An 18,788-nucleotide genomic window follows, 5' to 3' on the forward strand; every position below is an offset into this window, starting at 1 on the left:
TAGATCAATTGCAAGCAGCATCACAAAGTTGCGTGGTTGGAACTTCAAGTTAGAAGGATCGTTTCTTATTATTATGACATGTAGAATAACATGCATTACATTTTTGATCAAAGTAAGCAAGCAACATGCAATGCATTCCATATCCATCCCTCAAACTATAAATAGATTTAATTGGACATCTTTTAGTTTGTCAAGGAAATAGAATGATCTGCGTGTGTTAGGACCCTGGGGAATCCCTGGTCGGAATGATTTACAAGGACACTTATAAATTAATAAAATATCATGAAATAAAACAACAGATAACAAAACTATGATAACAAAAGTAATCCTTAAATGCAATGTATGTTATTTACAACAAGAATTTGACATCTGAACGTATTTATTAGTATATATTAGTATAGGTCATCACTCCTCCTACTGTGTGGCATCATCATCTAGATTGCTGAACCAACTAGGTTAAAAACAGAGTTTTTACGGTTTTTGGAAACGTTCTTAACTACATGGTCAATTTCCCCAACGATGCATCTTACTATGGTGGTTAACCTGTGAGTTGTGCTGTTGTTCGGGAAACGCACCCCTGGACATTTTGCATTGTTTTTAAAAACCATATCAGTCGAGCACTACTATGCACTGTTTAAAACGTCTTGTTTACAAACATTCTACCTGACTCATGTCTTTAATCTAATCACAGTGATGAAGACATCATGAGTGATGAATGCTGTTAGATTTATCTCTAAAGGATAATGTGTCATTTAGACTCAATGATTAATGGTCGTCTCTTATTGGTTGAGCCCTTAAGGTAGCTTTCTTAAAGAGTGAATAAGATGCGTCTTTGAGTAGTTTGTCTTATTACTGAAGCACTTTGAATCGCCTCTGACTTACAGACATTTGCCTGAAGGAGACCATGTCACTGGCAGACAGTTTGTACAACCTCAAGCTCATTCAGGACTTCTGCAGGGAGAACTTCAACCAGTGCTGTCACTTCAGTCTGGAGGACATGCTATATGCCCATTCCTCCATCAAAGTAAGCTTTCCGAACCTATGCATGCCTACATTTGCTCTAGACTTTCAATTAGGAAAGATCAAACAGAGTTGTAAAAAAAATAATGTTTTTTTTAGAAAACCATGTACATAGTAAAATCTTAATCTGTTTGTACTGTATGTTAATGAATGATACTGTAGTAAATCTGTCAAGATGTCAGGGCCAATGGGTTAAAACAACCCCGCTTTTTGGGTTAAAACAATCCAGTTGGGTTTGTCCCTTTTTTACCCAGCATTTTCTGCCTTATTTTCTTTGTTTTTATAACCATAATAAATAAGGTTGTGACACCAAAGTCATATAAATTTCAGATATTGATTAATCGTTTCTTACCTTAAATCAGAAAGTAAACAATTTTTCCTCGCAGAAGGTCTGCATTTTAAAAATGAGCTAATAAAATATTTAAAATTCCCATTTTATGTCCAGTTCAAGTAGCCGTTTAATAAGCGGGATAATGTACAAGCAGCCGACAGTAACCACGAAATAAGCTTATTTCTGCGATAACAACCGGCTGCCTGCACATTATCCCTTACATAACCATCCTGGAAATGTCGCGACTGGCCAATCAGAATCATGCATTCCAAGGAGCAACAAAGCACAATACAGACCTCTCAATTCTTTGTAAAGACATTGTGAAAAACAAAGACATTCATTGTGAAGGCAATTTCATAATTTTTATTCGTAAAGGAAATGCAGAAGTGTCGCAAAAAGGCCCGCAGTACATTACTGAGTCAAATGATGCTATTTAAAGTTATTTTCCACACTGGAGTGTGAGTGCCGCCCGCGGGTGTTGGCTTCATCCCTGTTCGCCAAAATCATGAGGTGTGCTTAAAAGCAATTCTTCATAGAGACAAACTGGATAACATTGACTTCAAATGCAACTTTATCATACATGTTGTGTTTTAAAAAAAATTGCATTCAAAATATCCAAGGAATACCATAAATGGTTTGTTTAAAAGCTGCTGTTTTTGATGAATTCAGTGTCTAAATCTCAGTACTGTGAGTTGAATTGAGAGCAGGTTGCAGAGATGTAACCTTGACCCAGTTTCCTTCATCTCTAATGTAGATCAGGTTCACTCATTGGTTTAACATTCAGCATTTATAAGAGTGTTGTTTTAGGGGTGAACATTTTAATACTTTCTATTTATTCATTATTTATAAAAAATAATACCTATTGGCACCACACATACATTACGAATAATGTACTATTCATTTTCACCTTGACAGGATTGGAACATTAAAATCTTTATAAAAGCTAAAATGTTAATATAACATGCAAAAATAAATTGACCAGATGGTGTTAACAGAGTTTCAATCTCACACGGGTAAGACAAGGTATTACTGCGTAAATGCCATAGATACTTCAGTTTTCTTTATGTCTGACATTACAAGCATGTGGCCAAATCCCTGTACAAGCATCTTTTGCGTAGGGGTTGCCGTGGTAACGTGATAAGTTAGTGTCCTCCCGACTGTAGGGCTTTGCAGTAGCTCTCTGAAGAGAGTATCATCACAGAAAAGTCAGAACATAAAAAATGGAGTTCCTGACGTTACATGACATTCATCCATTCATCTATTTTTGGTTTAATAAACTTCATATTTAAGATTTTTTTGTCGAAATTTGATTCTCCCTTTGCTTGCATTGTGGGAATGTAAGTAGGCCAATGACGCAATCGGGATATTTGCAGACTGAATTGTGATCGGTGTTCTTGCATTTATTGGCAATGCATGTTTAATTGCAATTGGTCTGCTCTTTTCTGCATGTATTTATCCATCTGCAACTGTCAGTACATGGGCTGTGTTTCTATCAAAAGCCAACAGCGTGCATCTCTGATGAGCCATAAAACTATTTCATAGGCTTCTTTCTATATGTTCATGCATTGAGTGTAAATAAGTATGCAGATAGAAAGATGCAAGAGAGGATGCATGTGCCAAACACCATCTGGCCGTAAACATGCACCTGCTTTAGAACTGTTAACCAGTAGTGAACCTACTAATATTTGTTCTATTTAAATTGCATTCTGTTTCGATAAACTGGCGTTTGAACCAATTATTATTCATATTTTCATAATCTGACAATTTGCTACAGTTGACAGTGTTATTATAGAAATATAAGGACCAGTTAATTGAATGGTTCATATTATCAATAAACACCATTTTGTTATATGGTAGAGGTGACATTGGGAGAGCTATTAAAAGGCACAAGTCTCTCTTGAAATTCTATTAAAATGTAGATGTAATGTCTTCCGGGAGTGTCCTCGGGTAATTGCTGGTGTTGCCCTGTGATGTGTGGAAAATGTGCTGACTGGGAATAGTGTACTGGAGGCATTTATCATGTCAGGTAGTCTCTCGATGAATTGAATTCAAGGTCATGAGTCCTGTAGTCTTGCCATGACAAAATGGTACAGATTGTTTTGTGTTCTTTATTAGATATGGCCAAGCAGCAACAACAACAACAAAAACAACAACAAAAAGTATCTTTGTGTTTATAGGTAAACACCTTTTGTTATCATTCCAAAGAAAAAAATGAGAGTTTGCTCAAGAAAATAGACATAAATGGGACAGCCCTAACACAAAGCTTATAAAACATATATTTATAACCTAAATGTATATCTAAATCACATTTAAAAAAAGTGTACGGCAAGATATAGTTAACACAACAAAATAATAATAAATTAAAATGAAAACATTGAACATTTAACAACTACACTGACAATATAATATACACTAAAGAGTATAAATACACTGAAGAATAAAAAAAGCATTGTGTCAATAATCTTTTGATTCTTTTGATCGTAGAATCGGACAGGTCTAAGGCCAGTTTGAGACATTTCTTTGATCTCTCCTATAACTATGAGGTGGTCTCACATCTCATTTGTCTTCCTTTCTGTAACTTTTAAAGGTTGTGGAGACACCTCTTGGGAAGAGAGGAATGTTGCACAGACTAATTGTATTTGACAACTACCAAAATGATTTAAAAAAAAAAATACTAATATCTGAAATATTCTTCCTGCAGAATAACTACCTTGTGTTTATGGCTGAGCTCTTCTGGTGGTTCGAGGTTGTAAAACCACCATTCGTTCAGCCACAGGTGTTAGATGCTGAAGGTAAGCTACCCTAACAACTGAACATTTTTGTCTGAAAAATGACCCAATCACATTTGTGTATCGCTGCTGTCCTTCTGAAACCTTTTTTCTCCGTATTATGTGATTTTGTTTTTACCATTTCCTGAAAAGCAGTGAATTTGGACAACCAAGGTTTCGGAAGGACAGCGGCGATGTTACATTAAGTAGGCATATATCATTTGAATTGCATTTTGCCTTGTGATTATTAGCTCCAGTACCCTCACTGAAAGATTTGCCGTCTGTACCCATCTCAAAAGTCACAAAGAGGAGTTTCACAGAAAGACCTCCCAGTCCAGACAGACCAAGGTATTGAAAATGTTCCCCTTTATTTATTTTTAATGTTTGTAGCTGCTGAATTGGTGCATTATGAATAGAAATTATATATCCCATTTTTACAAAATTGTATATTTTGTGTAATTTTCAGTCCTGTCGATTGTATTTGTGTATTAACATGGATGTAGTAAAGGTTCAATTAAAAGGAAGGAGGCGGGAACCTGCAGACATTTAAATGAAGTTTTAATCAAATTAAATCAAAAGTAAAAAGACAGCCGGCAGCCCCTCACGGCCGACTGCCGGCCAAAAGAACATACACACAAACGTAAAAGACATAAACATGTTCGGGCCCGGTCCTCTCTCATCAACTTTCCCGTCGCTCGTCCTCTTATGCTCCAAATCTCCTCCGTGAGATGCGGGACCGGTGTGCGCACAGCTGATTCAAACTATCAATCACGCCACCGGCCTCGCCTCACGGCTCTCTTCACGTCTTCCTGACCACAATGGAGGCTACAGAAAAGCATTTAAATAAGTTTTTACATTGTCAGTTGTTTTACTAATAACAATAATTGACTTTGACTCTGTTTTTATGTTTCAGTCTCCCCCTCCGACCTCAACCACAGACTTCAGGCTCGGGTAAACCGATTTGTCAGGACGACCAAACTTAAAACCACTTTATTGAAATACGTTCAGTGCTATCTAATCTATAATATTTTTTATGTGCTTCCCAGGTGAGATCAAGCGATCAACCTCAATGTCATTCGTGGAGAGCTTCATGGGTACTTGGCCCAAAGAGAAGAGGTAAATGCTAAGTTATTTTTTAGACTCAAAGCCAACATAAAATTACAAACTACATCTCGTTTGATCCTCCCCTTCTATCTTCTTTGTGCCTCTCTAGGTCTCCTGCTCAGGGAGTGTCTTTTGAAATCCCATTTGATAAAGAAAACATCACTCAAACTTCTACATCAACCGGCCGGGGGATGACCCGGTCTGTCAGCACTGAAGGGTTTGGTTTTAAGATGGCCCATGGCACCAGTGGCATTAAGAGAAATCTGTCTTTTCAGCCTGTCAATGGTAAGAACATGGGAATTGAAGAGGAGGAAAGCTGCCCTGAGGGCCTGTCTGGAAATCATAACAGTCGTCTAAATGGTTCTGGGCCACCAAGCATCGAAGAGGCTCTGGAGATCATCCATAACTCAGAGAAAGAGTCACAGAGCGCCAGTGAGGGTTTCTTTCTTCATCTCCATAGCAAAGGAGAATTGAACCCCAAAGCAAAAGAAGGCAATCTAGACTCAGTTTCGGAGTCGTCCAAAGGTGTTGATAGCATGTCAACCACGGAAGTTGACACTGGCATCCATGTGCGAACGGAGGACATTCAAGAGACGTTAGATGAGGACTCATCGCTTAGGGATTGTACTGTAAGCATGGATCTGGACACAGATCAAGACTTTGAGGCCAGAGCATGCCATAGTCAGGGCTCGACAAGCCCGTGTCCCAGCAGCATCGGTGCCAAGTCCCCTGCTGGAAGTACCCCAACCCCTTCTTTCACACCTGTGATCAAGATGACCAGCTTTGCCGAGCAGAAGTTTCGTAAAATCAATCCAAAGTTTGAGCCCAAAGGTGCCACCTCCAAAGGTACTACACCGGACGCTTCAGATCTCAACATTCCTCACTCTGTCTCCTGGGCGCCTTCTCCCGAGATCAGCCCTGTACGCCAGGCGCCCAAGGACCCTGCCCAAGCCATGGCTTCTGAAATGGTACAACTGCGCATGAGGCTCGAGGAGAAACGTCGTGCCATCGAGGCCCAGAAGAAGAAAGTGGAAGCTGCATTTACTCGTCACCGTCAAAAAATGGGACGCAGCGCTTTCCTCACCGTGCTCAAGAGGAAAGGCGACAGCACATCGCCATCACAGGAGGACGCTCCTGACTCAGAAAGCAAGACTCCAGCGGAGACGCCTCAGCCTGTTAAGTCTCCGCAAAAGTCGCCGGGCGAGGACGGCACCTCCGAAGCAGAACTAATGGAGTACACACACTCCATTGAGAAGCTCAATGATTCCTTGAGCTTCTTGCAGGCTGAGATGCAACGACTGGCCCAGCAACAGGAAGTCATCATGCAGATGCGTGAGCAACAGGCTTGGGTTGTGCCTCAACCTTCACCGCAAAAACAAGTACGGGAGTTCAGGGGGAGCGGCGCACACTCTTCCGATTCCCCGTCACCTGCTGATTTTCCAAGAGATACGCATCAATCCCCTACAAACCTCAAGAGAAAGTCTGCTTCCTTCCATTCCAAGACTCCAAGGACACCCAGGCCGAGTGAGCTTAAGATCGCCCCCTTCAGCCGCGTCCTGACCGTTCCTCAGTCAGTGGACAGCATACCACGTCTCAGAAGGTTCTCCCCGTCTCAGTCTGTATCGTGCTCCTTTTCTTATTTGGGACAGAAGAAGCAACAACCTGCAGGAACTGAAACCACAGACAAGGAGACTGAACAAGACTTTGGTCTGGAGTCTGGAAATATTACGTCCCCAACCAAAGAAACCCAACTGTTCGAAACAGGAGAGGTTGATTTAAGCGCCAAGGAGCCGACGGAGGAGGAAAAGAAACAAATCAACGGAAAAGAAAAACTAAAGCCAACAGATGAGATTAGGCCTGCAGTGGAGTCGAATGTATCAGAAGTGTTATCGCACTTTGTAATGGAAACGGTTATTGTCACTCCCACCGAGAAGCCAGTAGACATCACCCATCAGACTAACAAAAATTTGATCGAGGTCCCGCTGTCTGTCCTTAAGCCTTTGGATGGACAAATGCCGGAGGAGGAAGGCGAGATGGAGCAATCAGGGGAAAATAAGGAGGATGATCAAAAACTGTGCTGTGGATTCTTCTTTAAGGTAGATATGAATGTCGGATGGATTAAAACAAGATTCCAAGGTGTATCATTTTGGAAGTTGCTGAAAGAGGTTAGTTAGGACAGATCTTGCTGGATGTCTACATTTGCAGCTGTTTAATCTAGGTCAGAAAACTGGGCCAGATAAATATTTTTGTTTTTAAAGTCAGTGTTCGGCAAATAGTCTGAGCATTGTGTTGGTCGTATCTTCATATCTGGTTCACCTAAAGTCACTATGAAATCTAAAATGACTGCTCCTCTTTTTTAAGAAATGTTGCAGTTTAAACAGTCCATAGTTTAGTATGTCATTAAAAACTTGGAGTTCCCTGACCGCCTTCAGATGACAGCTCTCTGACCGCCTACTTTGCATGACCGATGGTCAATATAAGGGGCGAGACTATAGACTTTCTGCAAGACTTAAACTGACTCGCAACTGTCTTCCTAGAGTGTTGTTTGCATTTTTCAAAATGGTCCACTCTATACTGTCTAGTGACCAGGCTTTCAACTCCCCGAAGGACAAGATTAAAGGGGCGGTAACCGATTTCCGAATTACGCTTTAGACAACTGAGTCGGGCCGAGTACCAAAACGATCTCGTTGCCAATCAGCAGTAAGGTGCACAGGACGGACATTAGCCGAGCCAAGCGCTGACAAAATCAAAAGATGGGGGTAGGGGTGTGTTTGTTTTGGTGATTTGAACATCAACAATGGCTAAGAGAAAACCTTCAAGCCCATCCCCCTAATTTTTTTTATTCCAGTAGTTGTTTCACTCATATATACATGACAATTTGGAAACATTTCAAGATGTTGTACTAACATTATAACAACATTAGTACAACTCCAATGTTTACAATGCTACTATGAAACTAAACTACTATTGTTTTGTTCATATTACGTGTGATCTCATGTAGCAAACCTTTAGCACCACAAAAATGCAACAAAACTGTTAACGTGTTGTTGGAAAGTGAATTCATGAATCAAACTTTCACCAGAAAAACATGTATTCCTACGTATCAGCACACCCCTAAAAAAATAAGATGTTTGATGTTATTTTAAATGTTGCCTTCATGTTTGTCAGGACGATATGAAGGGAGAGGACAGCATGGCCATGAAGCGCGCCGCACTTCTGGAGAAAAGGCTGAGAAGAGAGCGAGAAAGCCAGCAGAGAAAACAGCAGCTGGAGGCGGAGCTTGAGCAAAAGAAAGAGGAAGCCAGGTAACACCCTGCCTAACTTTCGATCACTCTGTTTACAAGCCACTTTGTTCCTATTCGTCAACAAAGATGATCTCAAAATCTGTTTCCGCAGGTTGAAAACAGAGGAGGACCGCATGAAGAAGGAAGAGGAAAAAGCCCGGCGAGAATTTATCAAGCTGGAGTACATGAGGAGAAAACAGCTGAAACTAATGAAAGACATGGACACACTTGTGAAACCGAAGCCTGCTGGGGTCAAGCAGAGAAAAATGAGACCCAAGTCCATCCACAGAGATGTGCTGGAGTCGCCCAGGACTCCTGTCAGGGGCCCGGCAGGTAACGGGCGAACGCCCCCCACTGGCAAAGCCCAGAACTGCATGCTTTGTGCCACTCTCCGTCTTATACTGTGCTGCTCACTGCATCCCTCTATTTTTTCATCCTAAGCCTTTTAATACTACTAAAAGTTTGCTAAATCTCTTCGTAAGCAATGCTTTCCAAGCTCTGTCCTTTATCTTAAGCTTATAAATAACATATTTTCTATCCTGTCTAACATAAATGTAAAATGAATAAAATTTAGTTGTTTAAATATTCAGTCTCTGTTTGAGTGCTTCAAACATTTAGTTTAAAGTTTAGGTTGCATTAAAATTTGCTTAACAATAATGTATTGGTATTGCCACACCAAGTATCAGTTCTTAACATTTTAGGCATTTTTATTTTGATATTAAAAATACTAACCAACATTCAAAGTAAATCTTACTGTCAGTTATTTGCATATAAGATCCACATGGCAGACCTTGTACTGTAAACATATAAAATTAAAAAATTTAATAATCTTGAAGACACTAGAAATGCAGTTTGAGGGTTACTAATATAAGCTCAGTGAACTGTACTACAGTATTATGAGGGTAACACAAAGTTCAGTGGGCTTGCTGTGATTTCGTGACTGTAAATCTTGTGGCGTTTTTGTATTCTGCACCCAGGTTCACGACCTCGTGTTTTTTCAGCGTCAAGCTTGTCTCTGGCCTCCCTAAACATTGGCGATAATGACAGTGTCGGTTCAGAGAGAAAAACACCCAGGTAAGCATCACTTGGTTTCTGTAGCTCAATTGAAAGAGCATTGACCTTCACAAACGTCATGGGTTCGAATACCCATGGAACACACATGTATATATTGTAAATGTATTAATGTAACGTATGTAACTTATGCACAATACTAACCCATTACAATTATTGTGTATTCTTGAATGTTCTTGCTTCTTAGAAGCAATAGCTTAGCATCAGGCAGTCTTTCCTTCTTTATGAGCTCTCCTCGTGTGCGAAAGAGAAGGTCAGTTGTCGTTGGATAAGACACATTGCGCTTTGCATCTCCTATGCCGCAACTTTTTGTTTTGTGTTTGGCAGCAATATAAAGTACCGCATCTTTGAATAAAAAAGATGAACTCCTGATCACTCCCTTTGACCCGTCACAGCTTATTTTGTTAATTTGTCATTCTTTAACCAAAACAAGCAAAAGAGAAACGCTATCATATCACTAACCTTACAATGTCTTGCTTTGACTTCACAATGTCAACCTCACTAAAATCTAAAAAACACAGAAATCCGAGAATACAAGAAATTAAAATGTTAAGTAATAAACGTGTTACATTAAAAAAGACCATTTTGGAAGACTTAAACAACACTGGTCCAGAAGCACTTCCTGTTTCAGTTTTTGATGCTACACAAAATAGACAATGTTAAAGCAAAACATACCTAACCGAACATTTACAACTAAATCAAAATGTAAAACAAACATCTATACAACCATAAGTAAAAAAAAAAAAACTGAAACAGAAAGGGCTTCGGAAGCAGTGTTGTTTACGTCTTGCAAAATGGTCTACGTATAAATACATTTTATATCATATCAATATCCTTATTTTCATACAGAAATTGTTTTTCTGTGTATGTATAATATGTATAATAATGCATAGGACAAGAACTTTGGTTTATTCACAAAGACCTCACTGCCTGGTTTTGCATTATAAACAGCAGTTGTTAGGAAATGTATGTCACAAGTATGTTGTCAAATTTAATGTATTTAATGTATAGTGGGACTAAGGTGTGTAATGTTATCCCAGCAGGCCTGATTCTGCAGACGGTTGCTTGTCTCCTGCTCGCTCCGGTAGCCGTAACGGAGATAAGGACTGGGATAATGGATCTACCACATCCTCACTGACATCCAACACTGAATACACAGGTTAGATCACTACACCGTTTTATGGTGTTTGAGGCTTCAGCTTCCGACCACTAGGGGTCCTTGTTGCATTTTTTTAATTCAAAGCGCTTTATTCCGATTCCATCATAATGGCTTTTTCTGCGAATTCTGGTATGAATATTTATGTTGCGTTACATTTTCCCAATTTTTTTCACTGCAGGTCCTAAATTATACAAGGAGCCTAGTGCAAAGTCCAATAAACATATAATACAGAATGCTCTTGCTCACTGCTGTCTAGCTGGAAAAGTCAACGAGGGACAGAAGAACAAGATCTTAGAGGTAAGACTTGCTTTTGGATTCATTCATTTAGTTTTTGAGTTTGAGATTTATGTTGAGATGTTTTTCATATCAAGAAAATGCCTAGGAATTTTACCAGAATAAATAGTATTATCATTAATGATGTTTTGGTTACATTTCTAACACCAACTGATAGAATAATGTATAAATTCAATGAAGAAGAAAAGTATTTTACGAATGTGGGAAACTAAATGAACATTTCAGTTAAAATATTATTTAGTTAAATAATGCTTTATAGATAGTGGACTATATAAAGTAGTTTTACACATTTTGACAGAACATTTTCTGATTGTTATGAACATTATAAATAGGGGAATAACAACTTCAGAATTATTTACAATTATCTTAAATCAAGCATCATAATTAAATTGAATATCTAAATTATATTTATAATTATAGTCATTATACTTAAGGCTGTAAAGCGATTAATTGTATCCAGAATAAAAGTTTGTATTTACATAATATATTTCTGTGCACTGTACATATTCATTTTGCACTTATTTTTTTATTTATTTTGCATTAAATTTTTTAATTAATCGTTTAACAGCCATACAACACTGCTTTATACAAATTCAACTAGTACATTTAAGACACATGTAAACAATTATGCTTATATTTATATTCACTGTATTTTGAATCCTTATCACAATAAACCGTATAATCAAATACCACCACAAGTCTAGCCCGTATGTGTTCAACTATTTGATTATGTCTTCTAAAAGCAAATGGAGAAATCAGAGGCCAACAATTTCCTGGTCCTCTTCCGAGATACCGGCTGCCAGTTTCGCTCCGTTTACACATACTATCCCGACTCGGAGGAGATCAACAAGCTGGCAGGCATCGGCCCGAAAACCATCTCACGCAAGATGATCGACGGCCTTTACAAGTACAACTCGGACCGGAAGCAGTTCAGCCAAATCCCAGCCAAGACCATGTCGGCAAGCGTCGATGCCATCACTATCCACAGCCACTTATGGCAGACCAAAAAACCAGGGACTCCCAAAAAAGTAGCGGCCGTGAAATCCTAGTCCTAAAACTAGTTTGTTTACCACCACACATTCTCAATGCACTTCTTTGTACATACTGGACTCGTCGCATGACAGAAACTTTTTACACACTTCCATCTAAACTCTCTCTCGTTCCTTTCTGTTCACTGAGAACATGTTTTATGCACAACTGGAATGTAAATCTCTGCAGGGTGGCAAATGGATCTCATGTAAATGTCCGGCACCCAAGACCGAATCATGTTTAAAACTTTATGTGCCAAAAAACCATTGTCATGGATGTCCTGTTATTTTAATTTGATACACTAAAAGCACTGAATGTTATAAGTTTGTACAGTCCTCGCACATTTGTTGATGTGGCCTTAAGTTGATTTTTTATTTCTATGTTTGTTTTTATTTTTTTGTGTTTGTTCATTTTTTACGACTGTATATGATTGTACGGCTGCTTATCGAGAAGCTCTCATGGCATAGCTTGTGATTGTACTGGTTTAATATAATTGTAAGCAAGTTTTCTTGGCGAGCTTTGTCATATTTAATATACATTAATCGGTGTGGTAATGTGCGGTGAGTTATATTGTTTGCAGACAGGACCCACTTCTGATGGGTTTTAACATTCTTGAACTAAAGTACACCGGCATGGATTCACAGCAGGATTGTGAATTCATAAAATTTCATTGCTCTAGGTGTATTTGTTTTTGTATGTGTTTTGGGGTCTTTAAACGGACCGAAGGTATTGTTTTAAATTCAGCGTTATTATCTTTTAAAATCGTATTTATCTATTACAGGCTTTAGGGCCAGGGATTATAAAACCAAACCGTTCTGTTGTATTGGTTTACGATTGTTGGTGCGACCATTAGGTTTCAACTTCATGGATGATGGATGAGATTAAAATAAAGGTCTTTTCACACGTTGCTGATGTCAAAGACTAAGCGTAAAGCATGGCTTTTTCAATCACAGCCAATGATTTTTGGACATTTTCCTGCTGACAAAAACATTTGAATTGATTTCAATAGGAATTGTATTGGTCTTAATGGAAACTATTTGGGTCTGTTGGTGGGATGTTATGTGGCTGGTGGGAACAGATAGAACACCATACACACTACAAGGAAATTTTGTTTTGGTTTTAATGGTAAAATATCGGATGTTACATTATTGCATTTGCTTTGGAAACTATCTGAATTCGTAGTTTTTCTACAGCACCATTGCCCATATGTGACTTTGGACCTAAAAACCAGTCTTAAGTAGCACAGGAAAAAAATCCAAAAATACATTGTAGGAGTCAAAATTATGATTCATGTTCCATGAAGATATTTTGTACATTTCCTACTGTAAATATATCAAAACTTCATTGTTGTGACTAATATATAATGCTAAGGACAAACTTTTTTCTCAATATTTAGATTTTTTGCAAAAAAAAGTCAGATTCCAGACTTTCAAATAGTTGTATCTTGACCAAATATCATCCTATCCTAAAAAAATTGACCCTTAAGACTGGTTTTGTTGTCTGGGGTCACATAGATAATCTGATTCTGAGAGACTGATTATTTGTATATAAAGTACACATGTCAAGCGTACGACACAATACTTAGTATATCACGGTATTTCGTTTGCTGTCTTATTTTTACTGTTTACACATTCCTGTTTAAACCTCAAAATCATATTTTTTTTAGTACTGTACAGAGGTCAAAGTGTGACGAGAGAGTTGGAATCATTTTCCAGAAACTTTTGTACGTTGAACGCTCACTACGACTGGTCTAAAGTATTTTCCAGTGTTGTCCTGGGTCACGCAAAAGTGTTAAAAAGCCGTTTGCCAAAATTGTCTTAGCTGATTGTTGGAGGGATTTCCTATTTTGCAACTGAGGGCTAAACCTTTGATTGGTAAAATTTTACATGATGAAAAAATGTGTTGATCTTCAGGAAAGTCACATTTTGCTGGAATTGATGTTAGCACCCCTCTTACTGGTTTTAGAGCAGAATGTGACTGTATACGGGTAGAGTTTGATGCCTGACGAAAATGACTGCCTTCCTATCCTGCTCCTTGAAAGCCATTTAGTTTAGTCGTTTCCCCTTGCAGTTGTAAAAAAAATGGTTATTGCCATTGAAAACATTAACTCACACCCGTTTACTAATAAATAACTATCGATTAGTTGAATGAAATTCACAGAAGTCTATTAACAAAATAATTTTCATCCTATTAGAAAAGTTCAACTGTAAACAGACTTGAGTTATTTGGTCATTTCAGGTCAGAAAAACATGTTATTTCAATGAGCATGATAAACCATTGTACAGTGTGTGTTCTGTGATCTCTCTTCACTGTCTCTTTGATTTCAGGAGCTGTGCTGTCATTATGCTAAAATAACATGACAGATTTCCATTGCATTCAATAAAGTTTCGCATGGCCTCTTATTTTGTCCCATGAGTTTTATTGTACACTGTATTTTCAGACCACTGACTGCTATTAATGTCTCTATAGGAATTTAAATAAGTGAAAACAACACATTGTCACTTTGTTGTTATAAAAGAAACCTTAAGTGTTAAAATACGAAAAGAAACAAAATATTTTGTGAGTACAAAGCCACTTTTTTTATTAATGCACATTAATATTTGTATTTGTACAAAACATTATAAAAAATTATAATATGCAATAGGATAAACATATATACAATATATCATTATCAGATAAATATAAATATTTACAAAATGTGAACAAAAAATATAAAAATATTTATCCTAAAAAAAAAGTTTTTTGTGCTGTTGCACAATTGTTTTTTTGTACAAATGTGTTTAATCCACATGGCTTCACCACTCATGTTGAAATCTCCTGGAAACAGACAATCACAGATTACTCGACTATATCAACACAATGTGCACAATGTTGATGTGATGTCACACTACAAGAGCACTGACCTCATACAACAGAAGCTCAGGAGATGATTGGTGGTGAGGCAGCTGACACCTCTCAGTCTCCAACCGCTGCTCAGTTTATTGAGCCACGGACCCCACAGAGTTCTGCGTGAGGAACCCACCTGTTACGGATCACAAACACACATCAGAGAATAAGACACAGACATTTATTTATATCAACTAATCATCTACAATGTTTGTGTAAATTTACCTGCTGTATATCAGCCCGTGTCGTGATGTTCACTTCACTTTCTCGCTCAGGTGAGATGTGCAGCGTTTGAGAAGCTGAATGACAAATAAACACAACAATCATAAACTCTGGAAACTGTGTTTGTGTGTAAAATGTGTTGAACTGCATGAACTCAAACTCACCCTTGTGCAGAGAAGCCCACGTCTCCATCATTGAGCTAAACACTGGCTTGATCGTGTATTGAGCTGAAGACTGGACTGTATCAGACACAATCTGTTCACCTGAGCCGGAGGAAGACTCACTCTCAGGGTGAACACTCTGAATGGCCAGGAGAGGGCTGGATGTGTCAGAGGTCACAATCTGGTCAGCTGAGTTAAAGAAGAGACGCTCACCTGCAGCAGATGAATGACATGTGTGAGAACATCAGAACGGACATTTAAAGAACTGAAGATAAAGTGACAGAAAGTAAGATGAGACTCACTGTAAAGGAGAAGATCCTCTTGAATCCTCCTGATCTCAGTCACAGTGTCATCAGAAGAGCAGCAGAGGACTGACACAAACACACCATCCATAACCACCATCACCTGAGAAGAGGACAGAGTTTGTGTGTTTCACTAAAGATGTTTCAAACTCACGCATTTATTAGTGAAAGATTACCCTTAATGTGAAGAACAGTGTCGAGTGCAAATCCTTAAAAAACCAAGAGATTTCTCCTACCTTGAAGCTGCTCATGTGTCTTATCTCACCCAAACCGTTGCCAAACGTGTCGTGAACCACAGCAACATCACTGCAGGCGTCTGATGGTCCAGGAGCGTCGGTGGCTCGGTCGGGCGTCATCTCTGACTGTTCCTGGTTAACGGTCTGTCAATAAAAACATCACGAATGAAAAATATAAATGATCTTTTTGTGAGCGTTCAGTATCTGTCAGGGGGACTGAATGAGGATTGACCAGCATGCGGGACGTCTCAGAGTCAAAAGTGTCTGACAGCAGTGGAGAGACCAGGAGGACGAGACTCTCACCTGTGACAGTACACACACACTCAGATGTCACAGAAACCTCTGAGAATATGATCAAATGCTTCTGATATGAGACCTCAAGCTTAATGGAGCAGCGACTGTTAAAGCATCATTGAGGGATGTAAAGAAGAGCTACTCACACTGAGGCAGAGCAACATCTGCAAACCAGCGACGACTGAACACAAGACATCTGGAGAACTGATGACCGGCACTGCTATGAGTCTGAACAAAACACATCATGAAATATATTTAACGGTTTGTTCCAAGTTTCCAGTAGTCACTATGATCATGAGTGTATATTTTGAGATACTTGCTGATCTGACCTTTGGAACGACAGCACCGAAATCGCCAGACAGCGGAGAGGTTACAGCGCTGAAGGTGTCTGATGTTCCAGGAGCATCAATGATGGGATCAGACATCAGCTCTGACAGCTCCTGGTTCACATGCTGCAGTGCATCTACTGGCGTGTGGGACACCAGCATGTCTAACAGCAGTGGAGAGACCAGCGAGACAAGAGTCTCACCTGTGACAGTAAACACACGCTCAATACTTCAGAGAAACCTCAGAGAATATGAACCTGACAGATCATCATTTAAAGGAAGTTCTTACAGTTTATTTACGAGAAAGATGCGCAATTTCTCGTCTATGTGCCTGGTCGTCATTCGTTTAGCCTACGTTTCCTTTTTTCTAATTTCTAAAATGTAATTTGTCACTTTTTCTAAAAACTTTGTATTTTTATTTCGTTTTTTTCCCCCACATTGCTGTAATTTCAATCAATTTAATTATTTTATAATTTCTTTCAAAAATCTCAATAACAGTGGCCATCAAATACGCGAGAAAGAGCGTGCTCGTTCACGATATATCTCTACGTCGCGCGGTCCGTCGGGGTTATGGCTAGAAGGGATACAGTTTACTCCACTGGGCATGCAGACTTCAATACCGCATAATTTTTGTCACAATGACAACAGTAAATTACCTTTAGCTTTTTTATTGTATGATTAGTTTAAGGTTTGGTTTACGCGTTAGCGAATGCAATTTATTGTTAATTTACTGCGAGATTCTGCTTCACTTCCGGCCGTAGCGGCATCCTTATAGCGCACACCGTGGGTGCTTCTCAATATCCCTCCTCGTCTCCTCGCTCCTCTATCCCCCATCCCGTGACCCGGAAACCGATCGAGCTCAGCCATATTGAAGCTCAGCCACTCGGCCCTTTAAGAGATTTCTCTCCTGTTCATGCGATGTGGTGCGCTGACTCTTTGTGCGCATGCGTGGCTCCGCGAGAAAAACGTGAAACACTCTCTGTGTGAGATGCGTGTCATCGAGATCGGATGTCAGGTGCATAGGTGTAATCAGTGGCGGTTCTACATTGAATCACTCTCCGGGCGAGATCCCCTCTGGGTGCCCCCCCCACATACTCCCACCCATCCGAGAAAGAAAAAACAGCCATGTTTTAAAGTTCTCAATTGCACAAATCCTTCCACACAACATTTTAAAAACACAATTCTGCACAAAACAGTATAAGTTATCAGAATTTAAATATACTCTATGTACGTAAAAGTGGCAACATATGTACAATCATGATGTAACATGAGCGGAGAACAACTATAATATTAAATATTAAGAATAATATACAAATAAAATATAGAATAAATATTCTAAATAGCACAAATTCTTCATCAAACAAATCACACAAAAGCAAATCTAATTATTGAGACATGGTTGACCTCAGGTATGACTTGATCAACTTTTGAAATCTTCTCTCTGCTTGAGCCACAGTGACTGGCAGAGTAAGTGCAATCCTGAGAGCAGTCCAAAAGTTGGGGTAGATCTCCGATAGATCCTTATCATGCATAAAAGTGGTAAGTTCAAGGAGGCTGATGGTTTTTGATGGCTGACCAGAGGCAGAGGATTCTCCAAAATACTTTAGAAGTGCCCCTTAAATTGCAATTGAAATTGACAGCAAAAGACAGTAGGCTACAGTATAACTCTTATGAATTGCAAATTTAAATAAACATGCCCTACATGCCAAATGTCTGTCGCTATTAGACGCTATAATAATCTTTTCTAAGGGAGGAACAATTAGCTCCTTGGTTACTGCCTCGAATTATATTCTTTGTCACAACAGAGTTGTAGGAAATGTTCGTCTTTGAAACTTCCTACACATATGTTAATTTCGTTGGCTAATTACAGGGCCCAACATTAACCCAAATGATGGAAATAAATAATAACTTTACTTGTAACAGTTTTGTTGCAAAGCACAATCTTATGGTGAAATTAGATCTCGTGTTTGTTGAGTTAAAACAGAATTATTGTTGTATAAGCATAGCAAGCATCACAAGAAGGCTAAAAACTAAGAGTTAACGTTATACCACCAATTAACATTAGCCCTTCATTGATGACATGGATAACGTTACCGTAATCATACAGAGAGAACATAGTTGCATATATCTTTTGCTCTTTTTTTTCCTCTTCTACTTTCATTTGTTTCCTATATTGGGCACCTGACGGCTTAAACCTTTTTGTCTCCATCGCTGTCACTGTGACAATCAAGAGGTTTCACATCCCCCCAATACTGTCACTCACGACCAGAAGTCAAGACTAAACCACTTCACCTCCACATA

At 38.9% G+C, this 18,788-nt stretch overlaps 1 protein-coding gene across 6 annotated transcripts in view; it reads left to right on the forward strand.

The window, feature by feature from the left end:
* Positions 1 to 14,456, forward strand: part of camsap2a (calmodulin regulated spectrin-associated protein family, member 2a) — a 36,050-nt gene extending 21,594 nt beyond the window's left edge. For 2 of the 6 annotated variants that reach the window (XM_056758975.1, XM_056758980.1), the window contains 12 exons: positions 885 to 1,024; positions 4,053 to 4,143; positions 4,371 to 4,467; positions 5,033 to 5,070; positions 5,166 to 5,235; positions 5,333 to 7,319; positions 8,392 to 8,528; positions 8,620 to 8,840; positions 9,485 to 9,581; positions 10,619 to 10,737; positions 10,916 to 11,034; positions 11,775 to 14,456. In XM_056758975.1, the coding sequence (XP_056614953.1) occupies positions 885 to 1,024; positions 4,053 to 4,143; positions 4,371 to 4,467; positions 5,033 to 5,070; positions 5,166 to 5,235; positions 5,333 to 7,319; positions 8,392 to 8,528; positions 8,620 to 8,840; positions 9,485 to 9,581; positions 10,619 to 10,737; positions 10,916 to 11,034; positions 11,775 to 12,080 (3,422 nt within the window). In that variant the 3' untranslated portion in view covers positions 12,081 to 14,456. The remainder of the gene's footprint in view (positions 1 to 884; positions 1,025 to 4,052; positions 4,144 to 4,370; positions 4,468 to 5,032; positions 5,071 to 5,165; positions 5,236 to 5,332; positions 7,320 to 8,391; positions 8,529 to 8,619; positions 8,841 to 9,484; positions 9,582 to 10,618; positions 10,738 to 10,915; positions 11,035 to 11,774) is intronic. The other 4 variants (XM_056758979.1, XM_056758981.1, XM_056758977.1 and 1 more) reach the window with 3 other exon arrangements.
* The last annotated feature ends 4,332 nt before the right edge of the window (positions 14,457 to 18,788 follow it).

Source organism: Triplophysa dalaica, chromosome 10 (genome assembly GCF_015846415.1).
Source record: "Triplophysa dalaica isolate WHDGS20190420 chromosome 10, ASM1584641v1, whole genome shotgun sequence".
In the NCBI taxonomy this organism is placed as follows: domain Eukaryota; kingdom Metazoa; phylum Chordata; class Actinopteri; order Cypriniformes; family Nemacheilidae; genus Triplophysa; species Triplophysa dalaica.